General features: G+C 39.9%; 1 protein-coding gene across 1 annotated transcript in view; it reads right to left on the bottom strand.

Moving 5' to 3' along the window:
- LOC126412661 (putative helicase MOV-10) overlaps nt 1-24,996 on the bottom strand; it is a 305,211-nt gene that overhangs the window by 62,986 nt on the left and 217,229 nt on the right. The window contains exons 14-16 of the mRNA XM_050082363.1: nt 24,145-24,359; nt 16,574-16,740; nt 3,795-3,913 (exon numbers count right to left, since the gene is read on the bottom strand). Of these exons, the coding sequence (XP_049938320.1) occupies nt 3,795-3,913; nt 16,574-16,740; nt 24,145-24,359 (501 nt within the window). The remainder of the gene's footprint in view (nt 1-3,794; nt 3,914-16,573; nt 16,741-24,144; nt 24,360-24,996) is intronic.

The following is a 24,996-nucleotide window of genomic DNA, read 5'->3' as shown; positions in this document are numbered from 1 at the left end:
ATGGAGCACATATCTTAAAAGATAAAAGAACACATTTCCATGGTCACTAGTTTGGATATATTTTTAAGTGTCTTATCGAGAGCCCAAGGAAAGGTAACTTATGTCTGAGAGAGGCAGAGTGGAGATGCCAAATTATATGTTGCTTATAGCGAAAAAAATTTTCAAACTGGACCTGATGCTACAACCCAACAGAAGTCCTAAGATTTTGTTTTCAGTACGTCATTTCTGTGTGAGGCTGTTATCTGGCTTCAGCTGCCAGAGACAGTGGTCATGTGTGTGTTAGTTACACTTGCCTGAGTGAGTGTGTATGTGTGTGTGTGTGTGTGTGTGTGTGTGTTGTGTCATGTCTATTTTCAACAAGGGCCTTCTTGGCCGAAAGCTCATTTTCTGACTGTCTTTTTTTAATTGTGCATATCTGTGACTAAGCAACTCCGCTACACGGAGAATAGCAACTATCCTTTTCATAATATTATTACATTCCATCTTGGATTTACCTTTGTTTGATTCTGATATCAAATTTCCCTCAATATACCTCTTTATTGAGTGTTATTCAATATCCCTTCTCCTCTTGTAACATCATAATCTAGCTTTATGTGAAATAGATCTTTTGTCCAGTTCTTTGGTGTGAATCACTTAGTGAGGCAGCATCGTTGTTAAGACAGTGGGCTTTTATTCAGGAGGAGTGGGTTTCAAATCACTAGCTAGCTTTCTGATTTTAGGTATTCTATTGATCCCTGAAACCATTTCTAGCAAATGCCTGGAAAAATCCAAAGTCAATCTGTATTACCATCAAGTATTTTTTTTTATTGTTCCATTCGTCTTATAGTGAGCATGTGTACAAGGTATAGACAACAAGGATATTTAGACTTAGAACAAGATAAAAAAAAAATAAGATGACAGTACATTAATTGTTGAGTAATGAGTACTCAATACTTCTAAAACTCATTTTTCTTAACATTTAAATTCTGTGAGCAGGAGACTGAGATCATAAAGTCAACACAAGTTTGCCTGCAGATATTCATCAGCAGAATTGTGTTTCATTAGTATTTCCTTTACATTACTCCCAAAAGTACTGGTTTTCTTTCTATTGGATAGGATAGTTTGTTGAAGAGTAGATTGCTCACATTTCTCAAATCATGACTTTTGATCAGTCTTTAACCTACCAATTGAATATTTGTTTTCATCGTGTGTCATGGCTGTGGGTTTCTGCAACTGTTGCAAACATGGCAATGAAGGCTACTGCTTTTTATATTTACAGTATATTAAATAGTAACATTCACTTTTAGTAACATTCATTTTTTTATTTGTTGATCCCAGTTAAGATTCTTGTCTTGGAACACAGTCTCAGACTTCAATTCGGTCACTGTTAGGTTGGCGTGGGAATTGATGTAAAGCAATACCAGTCCCTTTTCATGTAGAGACTACAATGATTTGATCTATAAAACTAAGCACACTATCTGGTGATAGAACGTCACATTAACAATTACAACACTACTTCACCTCTTGTGACATCTGCATCACCTTTCTCTCTCCACAAACTGTTTCTTAACAATTACCTTCATTTTTTTTCATTTTGTGTAGCTCTTGGTCTGATGCAAGGCTTCCCAGCTGACACCAGTTCATTGGCTTGTGTGCCACATGCTTTAAGCATAACTGTGGACTGTGTTGTATGGGTGAACACTGTCTAGTTGTGTTTGTGTCATTATGATAATGAAAGGGGAAACGCTAACGACTGCTAGCACAAAGCATACTTCTGCTAAACACCAACAAGAGGATCTGCAAGCTTAACAGCCTGTCCAGTGGATGGCTCATCATCAGCAGTGTAACATGCCCTCCACATCATAAGACACTGGCACCGGTCTGAAATTTAACTTAGATTTTTTAAAACTTGTGTATGAACTAAACCATAAAATATATAGCAACTGAAAAAAGTACATAATGTAAAATGCAAAATCAGTATGTTTATATAAAACATGCTAGTCATATACAGAACTACATAATCATATACATACATAATCATATCATATCACATCGTATCATATTTCACTCATCTAGAATTTGGTGTCTCAGCATAATTCCGGAGCTCCTCTTGAGTACACTCTCTGGCTGCATCTACTAACAGGCATTTTAGAGGGTGTTCCATTGTTTGTGTTTCTCACCACACTCACACTTGTCAGTTTCTATGCAGCCCCACCTGTTTCATAAGTTGTTTTGTTTGCCCCTTGCCCATTCAAAGTCAGTGCCATGTTTTTTAGTATAATTAGTCTAGGCGGGAGTCCTGGGGTAGAACTTCTCAGTGATAAGCACTTCTGGATATTCTTGCTGCCACAGAGATTTTATCGAAGTTTCAGTTGGCTGTATTGATTATATGAAACTTCATTAAGACTTGAACCTTTTGGGCTTGGGTTAATGGTTGAGTAGCAGGTGACACTGGTCATTCATCTGTTTGTTCATTTCTTTCTAGCTCTGGAATGATCTTCTGATATTTGGTGGGGCAATACCAGATAACAAATATAAATGGTCCACTCTAGTAGGCCTCAGGCAACCAGTTATCTTCCTGCAGGTATCACTTAGCACCGCGTCTATTTTTCTAGTGTGGCGAGATCTTTCCCAAACTGGGCATACGTAAGGAGCAACCAAAAAGCAGATGGTGAGAGCTGTGGAATGGAGCATATTTGTGTTGGTGCCCCACTTTGCAGATGGCAGTTCTATCAGTATACCATTAAAGGTTTGTATTTTAGCTTTTGTTTTCTTCATGTGTTTCGTTTATGTCTAGAGTGATAGGGTGAACGGGGACAGGTGTTCAAGTGCATACTATTCCAGCTCATTTTAAGCTCCTTCCCTGCCTCCCAGTTGTTAAGGTTAAAAAGACACACTTGCATTTTACTGGGGTTTGGTTTTAGATGATTACATATGTTGTAATTTGTGAATGTTGTGAGATCTTTGCTCAAGCTATTTTCAATTTCATTAACAGACACTGCTTTCTATGCAATTGCTCTATCATCTATGTTAACAAAAGTGTTTGTCTCTTCGCAGATAGGTTGGTCATTAGTATCTATGCAACAACGTACTACCTTGTTGCAACCCATTCTTCTATTTCTCCACCTGCTTCTCTTTTATTGGAATGTGACAGAGAATCTTCTATAACCAACAATGTCCTAAGAGTTAATACCAACATGTCATTGCTTGCCATCTGATGTACTTTAGACATGATCAGATTTATAGTACTGGATGCTGCAGTTAGGGCAATGAACATTACTACTGTAGGAAACCCCCTCACAAAACCATCTTCAATAAACTGAGTCCGGTTGAGAGCCTGACCTGTGCAGGGTTAGCCTAGGTGGAAACATGTATGTTCTTCAGTTAGGCCACTGTCAATACATCCACACATTCTATTTATTATTAGATTATTGGCACAGTATTTGGCAGTCAGCAATTGTATACCACTTCTTCTCCACTTGTTCAACAAATTCTAATGATGGAAATTTCTTTAAACATCATCCATTTCCAAGTCAAATGCCATGAAAACAGATACATTAACTAATTATGCTACATCGATAGCTCTGCTATTTCCACTGAATTTTGTAGACATGAGTTCACTTTTTACCCACCATTGATATCAACCAACAGTTACAATTTATGCCTGTGCATGCACATTGAAGCATTAACACATCTTTTAATTAGTCTTTATATCACTCAAAACTGGACAGTAGAATGCAGCAAGACATAAGAACTAACATACTAGCTGTACCACGATACTACAAGCTTTGGATAACAAATAATCTGTGAAGTACCTTGGTGAGTCAGCTTGACGTTCATCTTTGCCTTTGACACCATGAAAAATTATTGGAAACCCTTTTTTCGGCAGCTGACTCCACTTACATGCCCTTGTAGTTATGTCGCCACCACATGCCTGTCATGCACAAATAAAATAGTTAAATGTTAAAATTTACAGTTTTAGCACCCAACCTAGTTTTCATTACAGAAATGAAAGTACAACCAGAAATGGTTGAGAACATAAGGAAATGGGAAAGAGAACATTGAACATAGTAGACACTTTAACTGAAGGAAAGCATGAGCAAAGGTAAAAGAATGGCTTGGATACCTGAAAATACACAGCTTACACAAATTAAATGAATCTACTACACTCTCTATATATAAGTTACTTACCTACACAGATGAAAACACACACTGTGTGCAGCAAATGTTAGGAAGCAATAATTGCAAAGGAAGAGTGGCAAGAGAGAAGACAAAATGGGCAAATGGAACTGAAGAATAAAACTAAGGGAGCCATCTCACTAACAAAGCATTTAACTCTTTAACAGCTCAAGACATGCAGGTCAAACTCTCGTTCATCACTTTATTTACCCAAGGCCCACATTCGCAACTTCAGACAAATAAAGGTTCAGCTATAAGTTTTCTCAGCTCCTTCACCAGTTGTCCCATTTTCAGTGACATCATCTTAAAAGAATCTTCAGATCTAATAATAAAAAAGGCAAAAATAAGAGAGAATAAAGAAAATATGTCAAGTAATGGGGACAGGACTATTTTTAAGAAAATCAGAAAGTAAGAACAGCTTTGAGGGGAGAAAGATATCAGGCTGTAATTTTACGTTGATAATTATCACTTTAGAATTATCTAATCACAACTGCATAAAATAATTTTATCTTGCCATACACAGTTTACCTTTATTATTTGATAGGTATCTTCAGTGTCCTGGAATATTCACATATTTGTGTTTGAACCATTTTATTTTACATTTTTGCTATTGCATATTGAGATTACAGAAAATTCTGGCACTTTCTGCATATGTACGATGTAAGGATAGTATAAATTTATAGTTACAAATGTTGTTGATGCTGGTCTATATGTCTTCTTGTTTCCTGTTTTATAGCTGTCCTTCTTCTGTTTACTGCCATATGCAATTTTGTTCTTACAGCATTAGGAAATGAATATTTGTTTAGCTGATGTTATGTTTTGGACTCACACACAAGCATGTGTGCACATAACCCCCCACTCCCCACTATCTAAAACTCCCCTCCCCCCTCACACATACAAATAGATCACTGATATCACAAGACACATTCAACTGTTAGTAATAGCAGTTGGCAACACCATCCGAAACATAATATCAAGTAAACCATTGTTCATTTCCTAATACTGTGAAAACAAAGTTTTGTATAGCAGGGAGCAGAAGTATTACTGCTGTAAACAGTAAAAAGAACACATGTAGACCATCATTTACAAAAATTCTATGTAGAAATTTATACTACCACTACATCATAGATAAGATAGTGACAGAATTGTTTATAACCACAATGTACAATACTTAGAATGTACAGAAAAATTGTTTAAATACAAATATTATATATTCCAGGCCACTGAAGATGACTTGCAAATATATACATGTATGGAAAGAAAAAAGTATTTTATTTAGTTTTGATTAGGTGGTTCAAAAATAACAATCAAAAACATAACATTGCACACAACTGAGGACAACAGGACAAGAAATAGTTAATGTAATGTAATTTTTCATCTACATGAAAATTTGCACAAAAGGTGTTACTACTATAGAAAAGTCTTTAATCTGACTACATATTTACTGATGCTGCTACTGCTGTACAAGCAGAGGTGCAGCACTCACTTTCAAGGTGCAATAGACAGACAGAAGAACTTGTGTAAATATGTCTTTTCAAGGATTAGACAGGAAAGTTAACAAAAAATCTCATTCAGTGGCGACACTGCTAGATACAGCAAAAAGGAGATCAACCCTCATACATCAACAACAAACAGACTTGAAAATTTTCGATCAAAAGTTGCTGAAAACACTCAATGCATTAAAGACAATAAAGGAGACTAAGAATAAAGGCATGGATGAGATAATATAGATGAAATGGGGGAAAAACCAAGCAAACAGTAAAGGCCTGTAGGAAAAAAGGATACTAAAATAAAAGACATCTAAAGGATAAGGGAGAGAACCTAATTAATAAATAAATGGATGCAGGAAAACAAATACTGAAGACTATTCAAGAGAAGAAAAAAAGAGAGAGCATGGAGATGGTAAAAATTTGAGGGAATGGTTATGGGGGGACTGAAAGAGCAGCAGACAGCTACAGTAGAGATTTGTGTTAATGTGAAATCACTTGAATATTGGCAACCACAAAAATTCAACCTTGCAGAGCAGACTCAAAATCAGCAAAGTTCAGTTGCACTGCTGGCACTAGATGGAATTTTACAGTCCATACATCAAAATAGACATGGAAGATTCTGCTGAGTGTGTGCTTTGAAATGTTGATGTTGATACTTGGTTTTTGGGGTGCTCAACTGCACAGCTATCAGCACCTGTATAAATTCCCAATCTTTACACAGTCCATAAATTGAGGTACTGCACTGTATTGTACTCACAATCAGCAATTGGACTTGAACACCCATTGGGTATTCAGGAGTTTGACTCAAACAGCCACTGGGTACTTTGATTTGGATTTTGCAGTCATTTCTTAGATCACGCCAAATGACAATAAAAATAGTTCCCTAAATAACCTATGTTCTCTCTTCTCCCATCCTGTTTTACTGAGTTTGCTCCTGTTCTATTGACATTAGTAGCAATGGGATATTAAACTTTCTTCCCTACTATCAGACAATGTGATCCTAAGAGGATTTCACACTGCCCACCCATGAACAGAAGATTCAGCACTAAAAGATCTGTCATTTTTAAGGGCACAAACCGTCAGTGCCCTAAAATACGATTTGTAATGGCTACCAACCACTTACTAATATACTTTTAAGGCATTTTATTCTTACTTGCCATTAGTGTTTCAAACATTTTGTACATCGCTGGATGCATGCATTGCATTTGATGATCAGCTACTTCATATTCAACATGTAAAAGATAATCAAAGACAAACTCAAAAACAATATGACAGATGTACAGCCAATGTACTTGCACAAAAAATGTCCCAGTTATTCCTGAAAGTTTATGTATTCAGTGTAGTGCAAAAAATGGCACAGATTAACTTAGTACAGTTTTGAATGCTTTTGTAAACACAATCACAAATGTTTTGAGACAGTGGATCACCATTAACACTTGGAACAGTTGATCCAACACAAATGCCACATGTCAAAATAAGCACAGACAACATACAGAGCCATCAGCAAGAGAAGATACACACTATTTATATTTGGCACAGAAATAAGTTGAAAGAGATGGCAATAATATCATTGAGAGATCAAACTTTGCTGCCCACCTGGATGATAGAGAACACACCTTACCCTCTCTGAGGTCAGGTTTCAAGTTATTGGACAAAGATGAGAAATGCAGATTCGTGGACTTCCTAGAACAGATAAAAATATACTATCACCTGAGATCATCTGACATGTTGATGAAGAGCAGCTGATTTTGAGAGCTCTTGATGATCTCCTGCTTTGTGCCAAGAGACATTATGACCCAGGAGTGAGCTAATATGGGAATTTTTTTTTCTTTATTGTTATTTTGACACTGTATACAAAAGGTGGGCTGGCAGCGGCAATATTACACCGCTCTTCGGCCACAGACAGTACAAATAGAAACAATGAAGACATAGAAAAACATAACATAAAGGAGGACAAAAAACTGTAGACACATGAGTAAAAAACACGGAGCCGTTCACAGGTGTAGTAAAAAATAAAAAAACGGTCAGCACTGTACACGAACACTGATGACTGAGATAACACATGTGAACGATGGAGCGCCCGTGAAAACACTGAAACACTAACACGATGGCACATACACAGAACCGATGGCGATTATCTCCGGCGCGCGAATGTTCACTTGATGTGAGCGAGTCTGGTGACCTGGAAAATGGGGAAAAGGTGGGGGAGGAGGGAGAGGGGAGTGTAGATGCCAGGGGCAGTGAAGATGGGAGGAGGAGGAAAGAAAGTACGGGGGTAGGGGAAGCCCTGGGGAGGAGGGAGGGAGGGAGGGAGGAGGGAGAGAGGGTGCCCTAACGAAACACAGGGAGGGGATAGGGAGAATCCTTCTCGGATGTAGAAAAACTTCATGAATTTACTAACATCTTACTCAACTATATGATAAATATGCCCCACTGAGGACTGGAAAAGTAAGAAAGAAACCCACATGATGGTTAACTGATAAATTAAAACAGCTCATGAATCTTAGAGATGATGTGTATTGGACATAAAAACTAGATCCAACACCTGAAAATCATCCTGCTTATAAGCTGAACAGTGTCAGTCAATCTGGGCAAAATGCAAAACTCAGGCATGCCCAAATATTAAATGACAACAGAAATTGACCAGCTGTCTTATGGAAAAACCTGCATGGTCTTGGCATAGCCAAAGTAAAAGCTGCACCTTCGTATGAAATATCTGATACCATCTTTTTTATATGCATCTGGATAGTTATTGGACAATTCAGTGCTTCCTAAGGCCTTGTATGCATGTCTTTATATATATCATTCTGTCCAATTTGCTAAAACACTTGACTTTCATTATGAAAGCAAATAGAATATTCTGGAAGGACATGTGTTGTCATAATTGTCAATAGATTGTTCCCATTAACAAAATTATGTACATATGCTAAATTAAATAAAATTAAATATCTAATCAAGAAATTGAAGTAATAAATATTCAACAACAGATAATAAGAGGCTGTGGAAATGTTGGCATAAAATAACTAACACCTCTAATTACTATAATTGCAATTGAGTAACGAGTAAACACAGAAAACCTCATTATCTTGAGAAACAGCTTAAAAGTTATTACCAAGTAATGTATTTTCATTTGCTGTCTATTTTTATGTCCTCCTCTGTAAGTAATATTCTTTGTAATTACATTTCTAGTTAACTCTCCAATTCTTTACATCACACAACTTTCCGATTTCCAGAATTTGAGGCCTTGTTTGTAAATTTTATGTATGTAATCGGATAAAGCAGGCGTTTTGTACTACAATTGAATGTTAGTAACCAAATCCTAACTGTAATTAATCACATAACTAAAATAAGTAATGGGTTATTTTGAAATTTATTGTTGAAATTCTAAATAAAGCGACGCAGCAATGCTGCAAGAGAGTCAGTTTGGAAGTTAGTTTTGGAAGTCAAAGAGATCAGTGAAGTCTATGTTTTGTTTACATGATGAGTGTGCAGTTCGGTTGTCAATTGATGTAAATAAATTTTGTGAAGCATGAAAATTTTGTATTCATTCATCAATGGACCAGGCAGAAGAAATATTTAAGTAAAGTGTAACAATCTGAAGAGAACATTACAACCTGATACCATTGGCCCAGCCGAAGAACTGAACCAGTCTACAACCACAACACATTCTAAAAAGGATGTTGCTGTAGCACCCTCTGATTACTGACCTATCTGCATTCTTCCTGCACTGTCTCAGGCCTTACACTATATAGCCCATGACAAGCTAACAAACTACTTAACTACAAACAACTTATTAGACGAATACAAATCAGATTTCCGTAAGCATCACAGCACATTCGCCTTAATAAAGATAGCACATGACCTGAAGCTTGTCATGGATCCATAAGAGGCAATTTATCATGTGCTTCTCAGAATTCAGCAAAGCCTTTTGGTTTTTTATTTGCCAAACTTAGCAGCCTAAAATTCTTGCCAAGCGCAGCCGTTTTGCTCACAACAACATTTTACCAGCAATGTTTGTTGTCCAGCACAATAAGGTCACAGTGGAAGCAGGTAGTATCAGGCATTACCCAGGGTATGCACTAACACCCATGGTTTGGTACTGGCTCCTGTACTCCTTTCACTGTACATAAATAATGTGTCATCAGGTTGGTCCTAGTGCAGATACGACACTGATGCTGATGACTTACAGTTTTATCTAAGTGAAAAACCAATAAACCTGAAGACAGCTATTGAGAGTCCCAATACTGACGTGAGTACACTATCAAAATAGGTGCAGGAAATATGGTTAAACCTCAGCCCATGCAAACCCCAAGCAATACTGGTTGGTCATTCTATGCTCACTAGCCCAAAATATTGGGAATCTCTACCATCTGTAACCCTAAATGGGACAAATATCATCAACTTCTTTCCTTCAGCAAAGAATCTAGGAGTAATAATAGATGAAAATATAAATTGGACTGAGCACAAACTGCAGTGTGCTGGAAGGCATCAGTATTTCTCCACATTCCACAAAAATATAAAAAGCTCTTACCTCTTGACCTAAAAAAGAAACTCATACAAACATTTATACTTCCAATTATTGATTACAGTGATATTATGCTGGAAGGCCTTTCTCAAGAAAGCTCAAGGCAACTGGAAATTCTTATAAATGCTTGTGTTGGTTATATGTGTGATGCTCGACTCTTTGATCATATTTCACCATATGCACTGAGATTCTGGATGTGTGCAGACAAGTGCAGAGATTTCCATATCCTCAGTCTTCTCTACTGTCTTATCAATAAACATTGTCCCTCATACCTCTCCCTGACATTAATGCTCTTTTCTGAACAATATGGCAGAAACACTTGTTCCCATCAGAGCAAAATCCTTTCTGTCCCACTTGATCAATCTTTCTCAAAATCCTCCTCAGCAGCAGGAACTTGACTCTGCAAAAATCTCCCACTTGACTCTGAAATAACCTCGTGCATTATTTTTTAGAGAATGACTAACACCTTCAGATTCAGAAGGTAGTTAATTATATGTTTACTAAAGCAACAATAATGACTACCATTGTCCTTGTGTGCAGTTGTCACCACTAAACACTCTTCTTTCCAACCAGATTTCCCTAATTTCCCAGTATTCTTAGCTGATACAGGCTCCTTAAATTTCCTTTCCCCTGAACTCATTACACCAGAAAACATCTTTTTGTACATCTATAATTTTTTTATATCTGCCACTATCACTATTATTATTATTATTATTATTATTACTAGTATAGTCAATATTAGTGGCAGCATCTGCAGTAGTACAAGTACTGACAGTATTAATGTTGTTAGTTCATCGCCAATATTACTTACTCACATTGCGACTTCAGGCATTCAAAACACTTTGTACTATATTAAAACTGTTATTTCTTAAGTAACTATGGCGTGAAAGAGGTACTGTATAGATGAATAACTGGTCTGATGTAAGAGTGGGCCTGTTAGCCCCAAACACATCAGGTTAAATAAGTAAATAAAAATAAATAAATATTCCAATCCCACGCCCTGTCCTGTACCCCGTGTGTTGCTCCCTTGTGGTTGACCCAGGTGCAAGACCTGTCCCACTCACCCACCTACAACCTCCTACTACAGTCTATTCAGGTATTTTCTACCTAATGAAATACAAGGCCACATGTGAAAGCAGCCAAGGTATATATCAGCTATGCCCCAATTACTGTACAGCATTCTATGTGGGTGTGACAAGCACCAACTTTCTACTTGCTTGAATGGCTACCATGAAACTGTGACAAGCCACAAATCTGACAATCTCAGTTGCTGTACATGTCAGACACCACAATGCAAATGACAACAGCTGCTTCACTATGTGTGCCATTTGGACACTCTCTTTCAGCACAAGTTTCTCTGAACTATGCAGATGGGAGTTATCTCTCCAACGTATCTTGTGCTTTTGCAGTCCCCCTAGCCTAAACCTACACTAGGTGTTCCCACTGCCTCACATTGCCTTTTCCCTTCTCTCTTCTATCTATACCATTCCTTCTCCAGCCACACTATTTGCTGCTTCTCACACCACTCTTCCCCTCCCTCAAATATGGGCACCGACCCTGCCTGTCCATCTCTTTCCCTTTCCTCTCCCCTCTTTTCAACCCCACCCTCTTCCCTCTCTCCTCCCTTTCTCCGTCTTCATGATCATCTTTCTTTCCTTTTTTGCCCTCCCCTTCCCCACTTTCCCCACATCTTCTATTTCCATACATTTTTGTTGTACTCTCTGTACTCATTTCACCTTGTGTGGTTGTGAAGAAATTTGTCCACAGACCTGCCTCTTTCATGCTGCCCTCTCCTTGCTAACTTCCCTATCCCCAGCTCAGGCAGCTGCTTTAAATAACCAAGTGTCAGTCATCAGTCTTGTCGTGGCCATAGGAGAGTGCATTAGGTTTCTGTGTGTGAATATGAGTACTACTGCTAGAAAAAGAGCTAGTGCTTGAAAGCTTATGTGAATGCTGTTTTCTGTTACATGTTACTGTGCATTTCAATCCACCTTCCCCTTATCTTACATATTGCTCCATCAAGAAATGTCCATTGTTGTTATACAGTGAAGAAATAGTAATCTATACGAACAGGACATCTGTAACTATATTTATTTGAACAATGAAAAATCCAGGATGGAATAATGACAATATTACGAAAAGGATAGATTGCTACTCACCATACAGACAAGATGTTGAATCAAACATGTTGCTGTTGTGGTCATCAGTCCTGAGACTGGTTTGATGCAGCTCTCCATGCTACTCTATCCTGTGCAAGCTTCTTCATCTCCCAGTACCTACTGCAACCAACATCCTTCTGAATCTGCTTAGTGTATTCATCTCTTGGTCTCCCCCTATGATTTTTACCCTCCACGCTACCCTCCAATACTAAATTGGTGATCCCTCCATGCCTCAGAACATGTCCCATCAACCGATCCCTTCTTCTGGTCAAGTTGTGCCACAAACTTCTCTTCTCCCCAATCCTATTCAATACTTCCTCATTAGTTATGTGATCTACCCATCTAATCTTCAGCATTCTTCTGTAGCACCACATTTCGAAAGCTTCTATTCTCTTCTTGTCCAAACTATTTACCGCCCATACCGTCCATGTTTCACTTCCATACATGGCTACACTCCATACAAATACTTTCAGAAATGACTTCCTGACACTTAAATCTATACTCGATGTAAACAAATTTCTCTTCTTCAGAAACGCTTTCCTTGCCATTGCCAGTCTACATTTTATATCCTCTCTACTTCGACCTTCATCAGTTATTTTGCTCCCCAAATAGCAAAACTCCTTTACTACTTTAAGTGTCTCATTTCCTAATCTAATTCCCTCAGCATCACCCGACTTAATTCGACTACATTCCATTATCCTCGTTTTGCTTTTGTTGATGTTCATCTTATATCCTCCCCTCAAGACACCATCCATTCCGTTCAACTGCTCTTCCAAGTCCTTTGCTGTCTCTGACAGAATTACAATGTCATCGGCGAACCTCAAAGTTTTAATTTCTTCTCCATGGATTTAAATACTTACTCCGAATTTTTCTTTTGTTTCCTTTACTGCTTGCTCAATATACAGATTGAATAACATCGGGGAGAGGCTACAACCCTGTCTTACTCCCTTCCCAACCACTGCTTCCCTTTCATGTCCCTCGACTCTTATAACTGCCATCTGGTTTCTGTACAATTTGTAAATAGCCTTTCGCTACCTGTATTTTACCCCTGCCACCTTTAGAATTTTAAAGAGAGTATTCCAGTCAACATTGTCAAAAGCTTTCTCTAAGTCTACAAATGCTAGAAACATAGGTTTGCCTTTCCTTAATCTTTCTTCTAAGATAAGTCGTAAGGTCAGTATTGCCTCACGTGTTCCAGTATTTCTACGGAATCCAACCTATCTTCCCCGAGGTCGGCTTCTACTAGTTTTTCCATTCGTCTGTAAAGAATTCGTGTAAGTATTTTGCAGCTGTGGCTTATTAAACTGATTGTTCGGTAATTTTCACATCTGTCAACACCTGATTTCTTTGGGATTGGAATTATTATATTCTTCTTGAAGTCTGAGGGTATTTCGCCTGTTTCATACATCTTGCTCACCAGATGGTAGAGTTTTGTCAGGACTGGCTCTCCCAAGGCCGTCAGTAGTTCCAATGGAATGTTGTCTACTCCGGGGGCCTTGTTTCGACTCAGGTCTTTCAGTGCTCTGTCAAACTCTTCACGCAGTATCGTATCTCCCATTTCATCTTCATCTACATCCTCTTCCATTTCCATAATATTGTCCTCAAGCACATCGCCCTTTTATAGACCCTCTATATACTCCTTCCACCTTTCTGCTTTCCCTTCTTTGCTTAGAACTGGGTTTCCATCTGAGCTCTAGATGTTCATACAAGTGTTTCTCTTATCTCCAAAGGTCTCTTTAATTTTCCTGTAGGCATTATCTATCTTACCCCTAGTGAGATAAGCCTCTACATCCTTACATTTGCCCTCTAGCCATCCCTGCTTAGCCATTTTGCACTTCCTGTCGATCTCACTTTTGAGACGTTTGTATTCCTTTTTGCCTGCTTCATTTACTGCATTTTTATATTTTCTCCTTTCATCAATTAAATTCAATATTTCTTCTGTTACCCAAGGATTTCTACTAGCCATCGTCTTTTTACCTACTTGATCCTCTGCTGCCTTCACTACTTCATCCCTCAAAGCTACCCATTCTTCTTCTACTGTATTTCTTTCCCCCATTCCTGTCAATAGTTCTCTTATGCTCTCCTTGAAACTCTGTAAAACCTCTGGTTCTTTCAGTTTATCCAGGTCCCATCTGCTTAAATTCCCACCTTTTTTCAGTTTTTTCAGTTTTAATCTACAGGTCATAACCAATAGATTGTGGTCAGAGTCCACATCTGCCCCTAGAAGTGTCTTACAATTTAAAATCTGATTCCTAAATCTCTGTCTTACCATTATATAATCTATCTGATACCTTTTAGTATCTCCAGGGTTCTTCCATGTATACAACCTTCTTTCATGATTCTTAACCCAAGTGTTAGCTATGATTATGTTATGCTCTGTTCAAAATTCTACCAGGCGGCTTCCTCTTTCATTTCTTAGCCCCAATCCATATTCACCTACTATGTTTCCTTCTCTCCCTTTTCCTACACTCGAATTCCAGTCACCCATGACTATTAAATTTTCGTCTCCCTTCACAATCTGAATAATTTCTTTCATTTCATCATACATTTCTTCAATTTCTGCATCATCTGCAGAGCTAGTTGGCATATAAACTTGTACTACTGTAGTAGGTGTGGGCTTCGTATCTATCTTGGCCACAATAATGCATTCACTATGCTGTTTGTCGTAGCTTACCCGCATTCCTATTTTCCTATTCATTATTAAACCTACTCCTGCATTTCCCCTATTTGATTTTGTATTTATAACTCTGTATTCACCTGACCAGAAGTCTCGTTCCTCCTGCCACCGAACTTCACTAATTCCCACTATATCTAACTTTAACCTATCCATTTCCCTTTTTAAATTTTCTGCCCGATTAAGGGATCTGACATTCCACGCTCCGATCCGTAGAACGCCAGTTTTCTTTCTCCTGATAACGACATCCTCTTGAGTAGTCCCCGCCCGGAGATCTGAATGGGGGACTATTTTACCTCCGGAATATTTTACCCAAGAGGACACCATCATCATTTAATCATACAGTAAAGCTGCATGCCCTCGGGAAAAATTACGGCCGTAGTTTCCCCTTGCTTTCAGCCGTTCGCAGTACCAGCACAGCAAGGCCGTTTTGGTTATTGTTACAAGGCCATATCAGTCAATCATCCAGACTGTTGTCCTTGCAACTACTGAAAAGGCTGCTGCCCCTCTTCAGGAACCACACGTTTGTCTGGCCTCTCAACAGATACCCCTCCGTTGTGGTTGTACCTTACGGTGTGTTTTTAATTCATGTGCTTTCAGTGCTAACTGTTACACTTCATCAAACATAGGCACAACAAAAAGACTGCTAAACAAGTGAGCTTTTGGCCAAAAGATCTTTCTGTAAAGTAGACAACACACACTCATTCACACAAGCACAATTCACACGTAAATTACCACTGTCTCTGGCCACTGAAGCTAGACTACTAGCAACTGCACATAATGGGAGGTGCTATTTGGGTTGTGGGGATAAGGAGGCGTCTGGGATGGGAAGGAGGAGGGATAGCAGGGTGGGTGGGGGACAGTAAAGTGCTGGTTATAGGAGTATGCAGGGACACGTGAGTGTGCATGTGTGTTGTCTGCTTTAGGAGAAGATCTATCTAGGAGTTCTCTTCTGTTCTGGCTGTGTGTTGGTGTTTGTAATTCATGTGCTTTCAGTGCTAACTGTTACACTTCATCAATGACACTGCCACTGGATTTGAAACGAGAGTTATTATGATGTGATAATATTTTTGAAAGTGTCAACAATGAGAGACATATTAACAACTACGATACAATTTTTAGCCACTTTTTGTTGTACCTGTCTGCATCTCAACATCTCCTCTATATGGTAAGTAGCAATCTGTCTTTTTCATGATTTTATGATTCTACCAATTAATTCTTGCAACAAACACTGGAAAATCCAACGAACTCTTGCAACAAATATCAGATGTAAATTGGCAAGCCAGAAAGACTAATGTGAAAATATTTTATGCACGTATTATAAAAACTCCTCTGTTAGAACTGGAGCACAGGGCCTGCAGCGAGTATAAAGATATTCTTGAAAAACTACTAGCAAGTCAGCATAGCTTTCCAAGAATATTTTGATAGACCATTCCTTTGTCTCCAATGATATCATCAATGCAACAATAACTACTAATCTTCCTACTTTTCTTATTGAATACATCACACCATATAGATAAATTAACTTAATTAATTGATGATTTACAAAGGAAAATGAAACTCTTACCTTAAGTTCATTGTCATAAAACAGTTCATTTGGAACTTTTAGGATCTGTTCATGAGAGCGAAAATTTTTCACTAGTTTTGTAATTACAGCACAATTGTATTTTTCGTTTGTCCCATTCCTCTTATACATTTCATTTGTCATTACCAGCCGCTCCAAGAAGGATGTGCCTACAGGGGGGGAAACAAAATTCTTTGTTACAAAAACTGAATTGTGTGTGTGTTTGTGCATGTAAAAGATACAAGAGGTGAAACATACAAATGAACTGTTAACTCAAAGAAATGTTTTAGAACTGCTGGCTACAACTAGACCTGATATTATAACGAGCTGTGGTGCATGTAGTGTGATGTATCAGCTAGTGCCTAGTGCCACAGGCTGGCATGCTGTGGGTTCTCAGATCAAACTCAACTGCCAATTACTTGTTATTTAGTATTCATCAATTCTAGAAAGTTCTTGAAATTCCTTATGCTCGCATGTTCTGGAATATTCAGTGTTTGTATAAATCGTAGCTTCCTCTGTCTAGGAGTTTAGTTCTGTTCTGACTCTATGTTGGTGTTTGTAATATATGTGCTTTCAGTGCTAAGTGTTATAGTTCATTCATGACCTTGCTACTGGATTTGGAGTGAGTGTCATTATGACTTTACAGTATTTTTGAAAGTGTCAACAATGAGAGACATATTAATGACTATAATACAATTACTAAAGGCAAAAAGGATCAGGAATGTTAGGAGAGTATTTCTGCCTAGTTGAACTAACAGACAATTCCTAATAAAAACTAAGCTAAACACAGTCCGAACAGGATATAAAGGTCCAAAGGTACCAACCGGCCGCCATGTCATCCTCAGCCCACAGGTCTCACTGGTTGTGGATATGGAGGGGCATGTGGTCAGCACACCAGTCTCCTGACCTTACATCAGTTTACAGGACCAGAACCTCTACTTCTCAATAAAGTAGCTTGGCAGACCGGATGGTCACCCATCCAAGTGCTAGCCCAGCCCGACAATGCTTAAATTCAGTGATCTGACAGGAATCGGTGTTACCACTGTGGCAAGACCATTGGTGACAATTCCTAATTACCCACTTCAAATGTTAAATGAGCACATTTGGTTCATATCTGACAAATTTAGAAATTATGTGTGGTTGTGTGGGTGAATGTATGTACTTTCTAACACAAGAAGAGCCACAGCTTGAAAGCTCATTAACACTGTATTCTAAAACAATAAGGGAAATCCCTGCATGGACACTTATGTAAAATACAGGAAAAGCAACCAGTTATCTATAGAGGATTGGTGTACCCCACTTGCCCATAGAGGATTGGTGCATCGTGCATAGAAACACATAATAGAAAACAGTTAAAACTAGCTTTCGAACTCATGTACTTTTCTAGTACACACATTCACACACACAACCACAAAGACACCTCAATGTACATCCTTGTGGTAGCACCAAGACTGCTTATTAAATATGAATACCCAAAACTAGTTGCCAGGATCAATGAAGGTGAGGAGGAAGTGGGAAAGGACACACGAGGCAAGAAGACGGTAGCAGGGTAGTGTAACCCAGATCTTTTGCCAGGTGACTCAGCAGCTGCACAGCAAAACAAAAGGAATTTAATGGTAGAGCATATAAGAAATAGGGAGAGGGGGGGGGGGAAGGAAAGGGAGGTGGTGCTGAAGAGGGAGACAGGGATCGAAGAGAGTAATGGAGAGGGGTGGAAAAAGGGGGATAGGAGAGGTGAGGATACAGAGAGAGAGAGAGAGAGAGAGAGAGAAATTGCTTGCATGGAGACGGGGAGGGGAGGGGGGTGGGGAGCGGAGGAAGGCAGTACATGATCTCGAAGGGGAAGGAGTGGTGTGAACAGAAGAGAGAAGAGAAAAAGTAAGAAAAGGCAGTGGGAAACAGGTTAGCAGAGATTTAGGCAAGGGGAACTGTGAAGGCAAGGGGAACTGTGAGAGTGCACGATATACTGGAGAGACAACTCCCATAACTCAGAGAAACTTGTGCTGGAAGGCAGAATCCGAATTGCCCATGTAGTGAAACAGCTATTGAAATCATTAGTGTTATGGTGTGCAACATGTTCGTCACCTGGATTGTCACGTTTGTAGTATGCCACAGTTTGGCAGTGGCCATTCAGATGAGTGGACAGTTGGTTACTGCCATGCCCACACAGTATGCTGAACGACGTATCGTAGGCACCTTCAGCGGAAGGGTTTGTGTGCTCTGATGAGGTTGAGAGGTGTACTGGTGGTAGCGTAGCTACTGGCAGGGTCACCCAAGCCGGTGTCTCGACTGAGGAACCAGACGAAGTGTGTCAACTGAGGAACCATACGAAGTGTGTACCACACCACAGGGTAGGGGTGATTCTATAGGCTAGGTCGTCAACCCCTCTAGGGGAGCTAATCCCGAAATGAAACCCTGGTCCTGCAGGTTGGGGGTTGAGCGCAGGGTTGAGAGCCCTACCTTGTAAAAAATCTATTATTGCAAATAATTCAACAAGGAATACCAGACTGCCCCTACATAGACAAACTATGCTACAAAACAGGAATATGGATTTATCGGTGCTTAAATTTGGAATGTGGAACATGCATACACTGTTGCAAATAGGAGCGATGAACAGGGTTGCAGAAGAGGTGCTAAGGTATGGAATGGGAGTTGTTGCACTGCAGGAAATCAGGTGGAAGAGATGAGGAGAGATTTATAACCAGAAATTCTCCACGTACTATTCAGGAAAAGATGAAAGGCAAGGGGAGTATGGAGTTGGGTTTATAGTCTCCAACGATATACTCTGTGTATGAAAGGCAAATTTCACAATGTGACCTTTGTGAACGTATATGCACCAACAGAAGAATCAGACTGAGACAGGAGTTACAAACAAAAGATGTTGGAGATGATACAGACAAAGAATGCAAGTCTGTTAAAGATGCCAGTAGGACAACAGCACATGAAATACTGGGGAAAGCAAGGAGACTTAGGAATGAAGACTGGTATGAAGATGAATGTAGACAGACGGTTGAGTCACAGATAGGCACAGCAAGAAGACTACCAAAACTCAAAACAAGTAAGTGTCTGGCCACAAGGCCTTCTGAATTAGACAACATACACACACACATGACTACTGCCTCTTGCTGCCGAGGACAGACTGCGAGCAACAGCACATGATGGGAGTAACAGTCTGGGTGGTGGGGGTTAGGAGGAGGGTGGGGTGGGGGGTGGGATAGCAGTGTAGGGGTGGGGGACGGTGAAGTGCTGCTTCTGGGAGCATATGAGGTGGGGAGGGGGTAGGGCAGCTAAGTACAGTTGGGAGATCAGATGGACGGCCGGGGGGAGGGGTGGTGGAGTGGAAAAGGAGAAAGTAGAAGGACTATGGGTGCATTGGTTGAACAGAATACTGTGTAGTGGTCGAGTGGGAACAGGGCAGCAGACAGGTGCGTGAAGGACAGTGAATAAAGAAGGGTGAGGGTTACGGGAATGTATATTGCAGGGACAATTCCAACCTATGATATTCAGAAAAGCTGGTGTTGGTAGGAAGGATAGAGATGGTACAGGCTGTGAAGCTGTTACTGAAAATAAGCACACTATGTTGTGCAGTGTTCTCTGCAACAGGGTGGGCCAGCTGTTTCCTTGGCTGCAATTTGTCGGTGGCCTTCTTGTGGATAGACATCTGGTTGGTCGTCATGCCTACATAGAATGCAGCACAGTGGTTGCAGCTTAGCATGTAGATCACACGACTGGTTTCAAAGGTAGCCCTGCCTTTGCTGGGATAGGTGATGCTTGTGACCTGGTTGGAGTAGGTGGTGGTGGAACAATGTATGAGACAGGTCTTGCATCTAGGTCTATTACAAGGATATGAGCCATGAGACAACAGGTTGGGAACAGTGGTTGAGTAGGGATGGATGATGATACTGTGTAGTTTTGGGGGCGGTGGAATACCACTGTTGGAGGGGGGAGGGGGGGGGGGGAGAAGGACAGTGGGTAGGACATTCCTCATTTCAGGGCACAATGAGAGGTAGTCAGAACCCTGGTAGAGAATGTGATTCAGTTGCTCCAGTTCTGCGTGGTAATCAGTCACGAGGGGAATGCTCCTCTGTGGCCAGAGAGTGGGAGTTTGGGAGGTGATTGGTGACTGGAGAGTTAAGGCATGAGATAACTATTTCTTTGCGTGGCTGAGACAGAATACAGTCTGTGAAGGGCTCAGTAAGACCCTTGGTATATTTCGAGAGGGACAGTGTGTCACTACAGATGTACAGATGTGACAGTCACAGGTAGCTAGGCTATATGAACAGGTTGCTAGGTTGTATGGAAAGGTCTTCTCGATATGGAATGAGTGGCAGCTGTCGAAGTGGAGGTATTGCTGGTGGTTGGTAGGACTGATTGGGATGGAGGTACTGATGTAGCCATCTTTGAGGTGGAGGTCTACAGTGAGGAAGGTGGCTAGGACCAGCTGAAGTGAATGGGTGCAAGGAGGTGTTGAGATCCTGGAGGAGTGTGGACAGGGTGTCCTCACCCTTGATTGACATCATGAAGATGTAATCAATGAATCTGAACCAGCTGTGGGGTTTGGGGTTCTTGGTATCCAGGAAATATTTCTCTAGATGGCCCACAAATAGGTTGGCATAGGATGATGCCATGCAGATGCCCAATGTTGTAACCAGGAGGTGTTCGTAGGCGATGCCTTCAAAGGAGAAATAATTGTGGGAAAAGATATAGTTGGCTATGATGACCAGCAAGGAGGTTGTAAGTATGGAATCTATTGGGCATTGGGAAAGGTAGTGTTCAATAGCAGCAAGGCCGCGCATTTAGGAATGTTTGTGTAGAGGGATTTGGCATCAAGAGTGACAAGCAGGGTACCATTTAGTAAAGGAACAAGAACTATGGAGAGTTAGTGGAGGAAGTGGTTGGTATCTTTTACATAGGAGGGTAGGCTGTTGGTAATAGGCAGAAGGTGCTGGTCTATGAGAGCAGAGATTCTCTCAGTGGGATGTCCTGGGTGGTTGGGTTTATGGACTTCAGAAAGCATGTAGAAGGTAAGAGTGTGAGCAGTGGTAGATGTGAGAAAAGTGATAGCTTAGAGGGAGAGGTTTTGGGATGGGTCAAAGGTTTTGAAGAGAGTCTAGAGACCTCACTGGATTTCTGGAGTGGGGTCACTGTGACAGTGTTTTTAGGTGGACAAATCTGACAGCTGGTGGAGTCTTTCCACCAGATAAACCTTGCGGCTCAAAATTAAATTGTTGAAGCCTTTGTCAGCAGGTAGGATTAACAGGATTGCAGTTCTTTCTTCAGATGTAAAAGGTTAGCTTGCATGTTGAGAGAATTGGGGAATGATGGTGAGGAAAGGTTTGAGGTTAAGAAATTCTGGAACGTTAACAGGGAGTGATTTGTGGATAGTAGGGATGTATCATGCTCAGATGAGGTGCGAACTGCATCAAGCAGGGTTCTGCACTGGTTTTTAGTTGAGTCTGAGTAGTAGGGTTGGTGGTCAAAAAGCGTTTCCACTGCAATGAGAAGCAGAAGGAGAGAAGGTCTTTAATACGCCCAAAATGTCTGAACTTGGGAGTGGGCAAAAGGTACGGCCTTTGGAAAGGACTGATAGATTTGTGGGACTAAAACTTTTGGAGTAAACATTCACAACTGTGTTTCAGGTCTGTTAGGTTCCTTGCTACCAACACCAGGTTTTCTGAACAGAACAGGTGGGAACTCTCCCTGCAATATATGTTCCTGTAACCCTCCTGGCCACAACCTTCATTAGTCACTGTTCTTCACCTATATATCCCCTTCATTTTTCCCACTCTAGCACTAAACAGCCTTCTATTCCATTAATGCACTCACAGTCATTTTACTTCTCTCTTTTCTGCCCCTCCCCCCCCCCCCCCCATCCCCTCTATCCCCTGCCCTCTGTCTAACTTCCCAACTGCACCTAGCTGCCTTACGCTCTCCCTGCCTTCTCCCTGTATGTTCTCAGAAGCAGCACTCTACCATACCCTACCCATACCCTGCCACCCCTCCCCTTCCTCACCCCAACCACATCCTTGCCCCCAACACTGAGATTGCATGCAGTTGCTTGCAGTCTGGCCTGGGCAGCCAGAGACAGTGGTTGTCGTGTGTGTGAGTTGTTTTTGTGTGAATGTGTGCATGTATTTTATCTCACTCAAAAAAAGTCCTTTTGGCCAAAAACTTACTTGTTTAGCAGCCTTTTGTTGTGCCTGTCTGTCCACTATATGGTGGGTAGCAATTTACCCTTTTCATAATATTATCAAAATTAAAATATGTATTTCCCACTGTTTGATGTATGTATATCTTTATGTATGTATGTACTGCATCTCCTCCTAAACCACTGGACCAATTCCAACCAAAATTGGTACACTTGTCACTTACAGTCTGGCAAGAATCACTGTGGGGGTAAGAACCATCTACCTATCAAGGAGATGGAGTGAGGGTGAAAAAGCAGTGTAGCCCATGACGTGCAAATAAGCAGACTTTATTCATCCAGTATTTGAGAATGAGAGCACTTAGAGCCTTCCAATATCAAACCTTTAAAAAACTTTTTCTCACTGACAACCTCTAGAAAATGATGAAACAAAATAAGTTAATCGCTTACTACATTTTTGCTGTTGGCGCAATAAAACTGTCACATGATGTTTTAATTTATTACTTCTTTATTAGAAACTGTATCCACAATACATTTTGCAGATAGTATTGACAGATACCACAGAATGTACCTACAAAATTATATCATTTATGACACATAGTTCAGGTGATATGATGTCAAAAACACAGAGATGTGTGAAAAACTGCTGTACCATGCACAACGTTTAGTTTTATTACTTTTTGCTACTAATCCTATTCACAACAAAATTTGCAGACAGTACACACATATGCCGCTGAATACACCTACAATGTTACATCATTGTATGACATAGATCACGAGATATGACATTGAGCTGCGTGAAAATGAAACTCCAGGGCGAAATTTGATAGAGATACAGATGAACCATGTATTCAGATATAAGTGAAATATGTTAAATATATGTGACGTGGGTGTATGGCAAAGCCACATGCAAAAAGCTCCTCCTAAACCCCATGAACTGATATCAACCGAAGTTGGTACACATACTACTTAGTATTTAAAAGAAATACTATGCCAATAAGAACCGTAAACCTACTATTGGGGTGCAGGAGATAATGTGGAGAGAGTAGGGAAGAAGGCAGTAGGAGGAGACCGACAGACAGGGAGAAGGAGATAATGGACACAGTTAGGCAGACAAAGCGATGCACAGAGGGAGAAGGAGCAAATGAATCGAGAGAGGTGGGGGAGCATATAGACAGTGAGAGAGGGAGGAAGAGGAGATGGACAAAAGGAGAGTGACAGAGGAGATAAACTGATAGAAGACTGAAATAAATATATACTTGGACAATGCTTGGTACTCAGCTAGTATGGAAATAATTTTTACTTGTAGTACAGTGGTTGTGATTTCAAAGTTAATACTCAATGCACATTTATGATTAACCTCAAATACCACAAGGGAGTTAACTGTGGTGTGTAAAACATTGTTCTTGAGCAGATATTCATAACATACCAAGGCCCAAGTGACTAGCAGGAATAGACCTCAAAATAGGTCCCAACTGCTTTGGATCACCAGCCAAAATGAAACGTCCCAATAGTTGCCCAGGGTGAGACTTGCTGGTTAGCAGCCCACAGACAGGAACAAGCAGTTCAGGCTCTGGAGCTTGACCACTTTCATCAATGAAGACATGAGTGAAGTGTCCTTCTGGTACTCCAGCGCTAACCAACCTGAAGCATTAGATTAGAGACATATCAAAGCTATTAAATTCTAGAAATTGTAACATGTGACACTACAATAAAAATAAACTGTGTAAATTTTAAAATATACCAAACACAGTATGGACTAATTTTTATTAGTTATCCATTTCAAAGGGAAGTTTTCTATTCCCCATATTTTACATACAAAATTGAGTACAATATCTTAAATATTATTTGATGTAATTGGATAGAAAAAAATCTATTCACCAAGCAGCAGCAGAAGAACATTCACATAAAGGTATTAATGTTTGCAAACTTTAATACATGTGTGTTCTCCTGCCACAGTTTGGTGACCAGATTTTTATCCATCCAATTACATTATATGAATATAATAGAGGGAAACATTCCACGTGGTAAAAATATATCTAAAAACAAAGATGATGAGACTTACCAAACAAAAGCGCTGGCAGGTCGATAGACACACAAACAAACACAATTACATTATATTTTCAAGAACTGATTCTTTTTGGTCAAATATTATGTAGTTGTATGTTCCCTGAGTTATCACTGCAGTACACCATAATGGCACAGATTAAATCAATTTGTAGGCTATTTAATGTAATTCATATTTAAATATGCTCCATCCTGACATTTACACTTATCAATG

Source organism: Schistocerca serialis, chromosome 7, assembly GCF_023864345.2.
Source record: "Schistocerca serialis cubense isolate TAMUIC-IGC-003099 chromosome 7, iqSchSeri2.2, whole genome shotgun sequence".
NCBI lineage: Eukaryota > Metazoa > Arthropoda > Insecta > Orthoptera > Acrididae > Schistocerca > Schistocerca serialis.
Note: the sequence above shows the minus strand (reverse complement) of the source record. Positions and strands in the feature narration are given on the sequence as shown.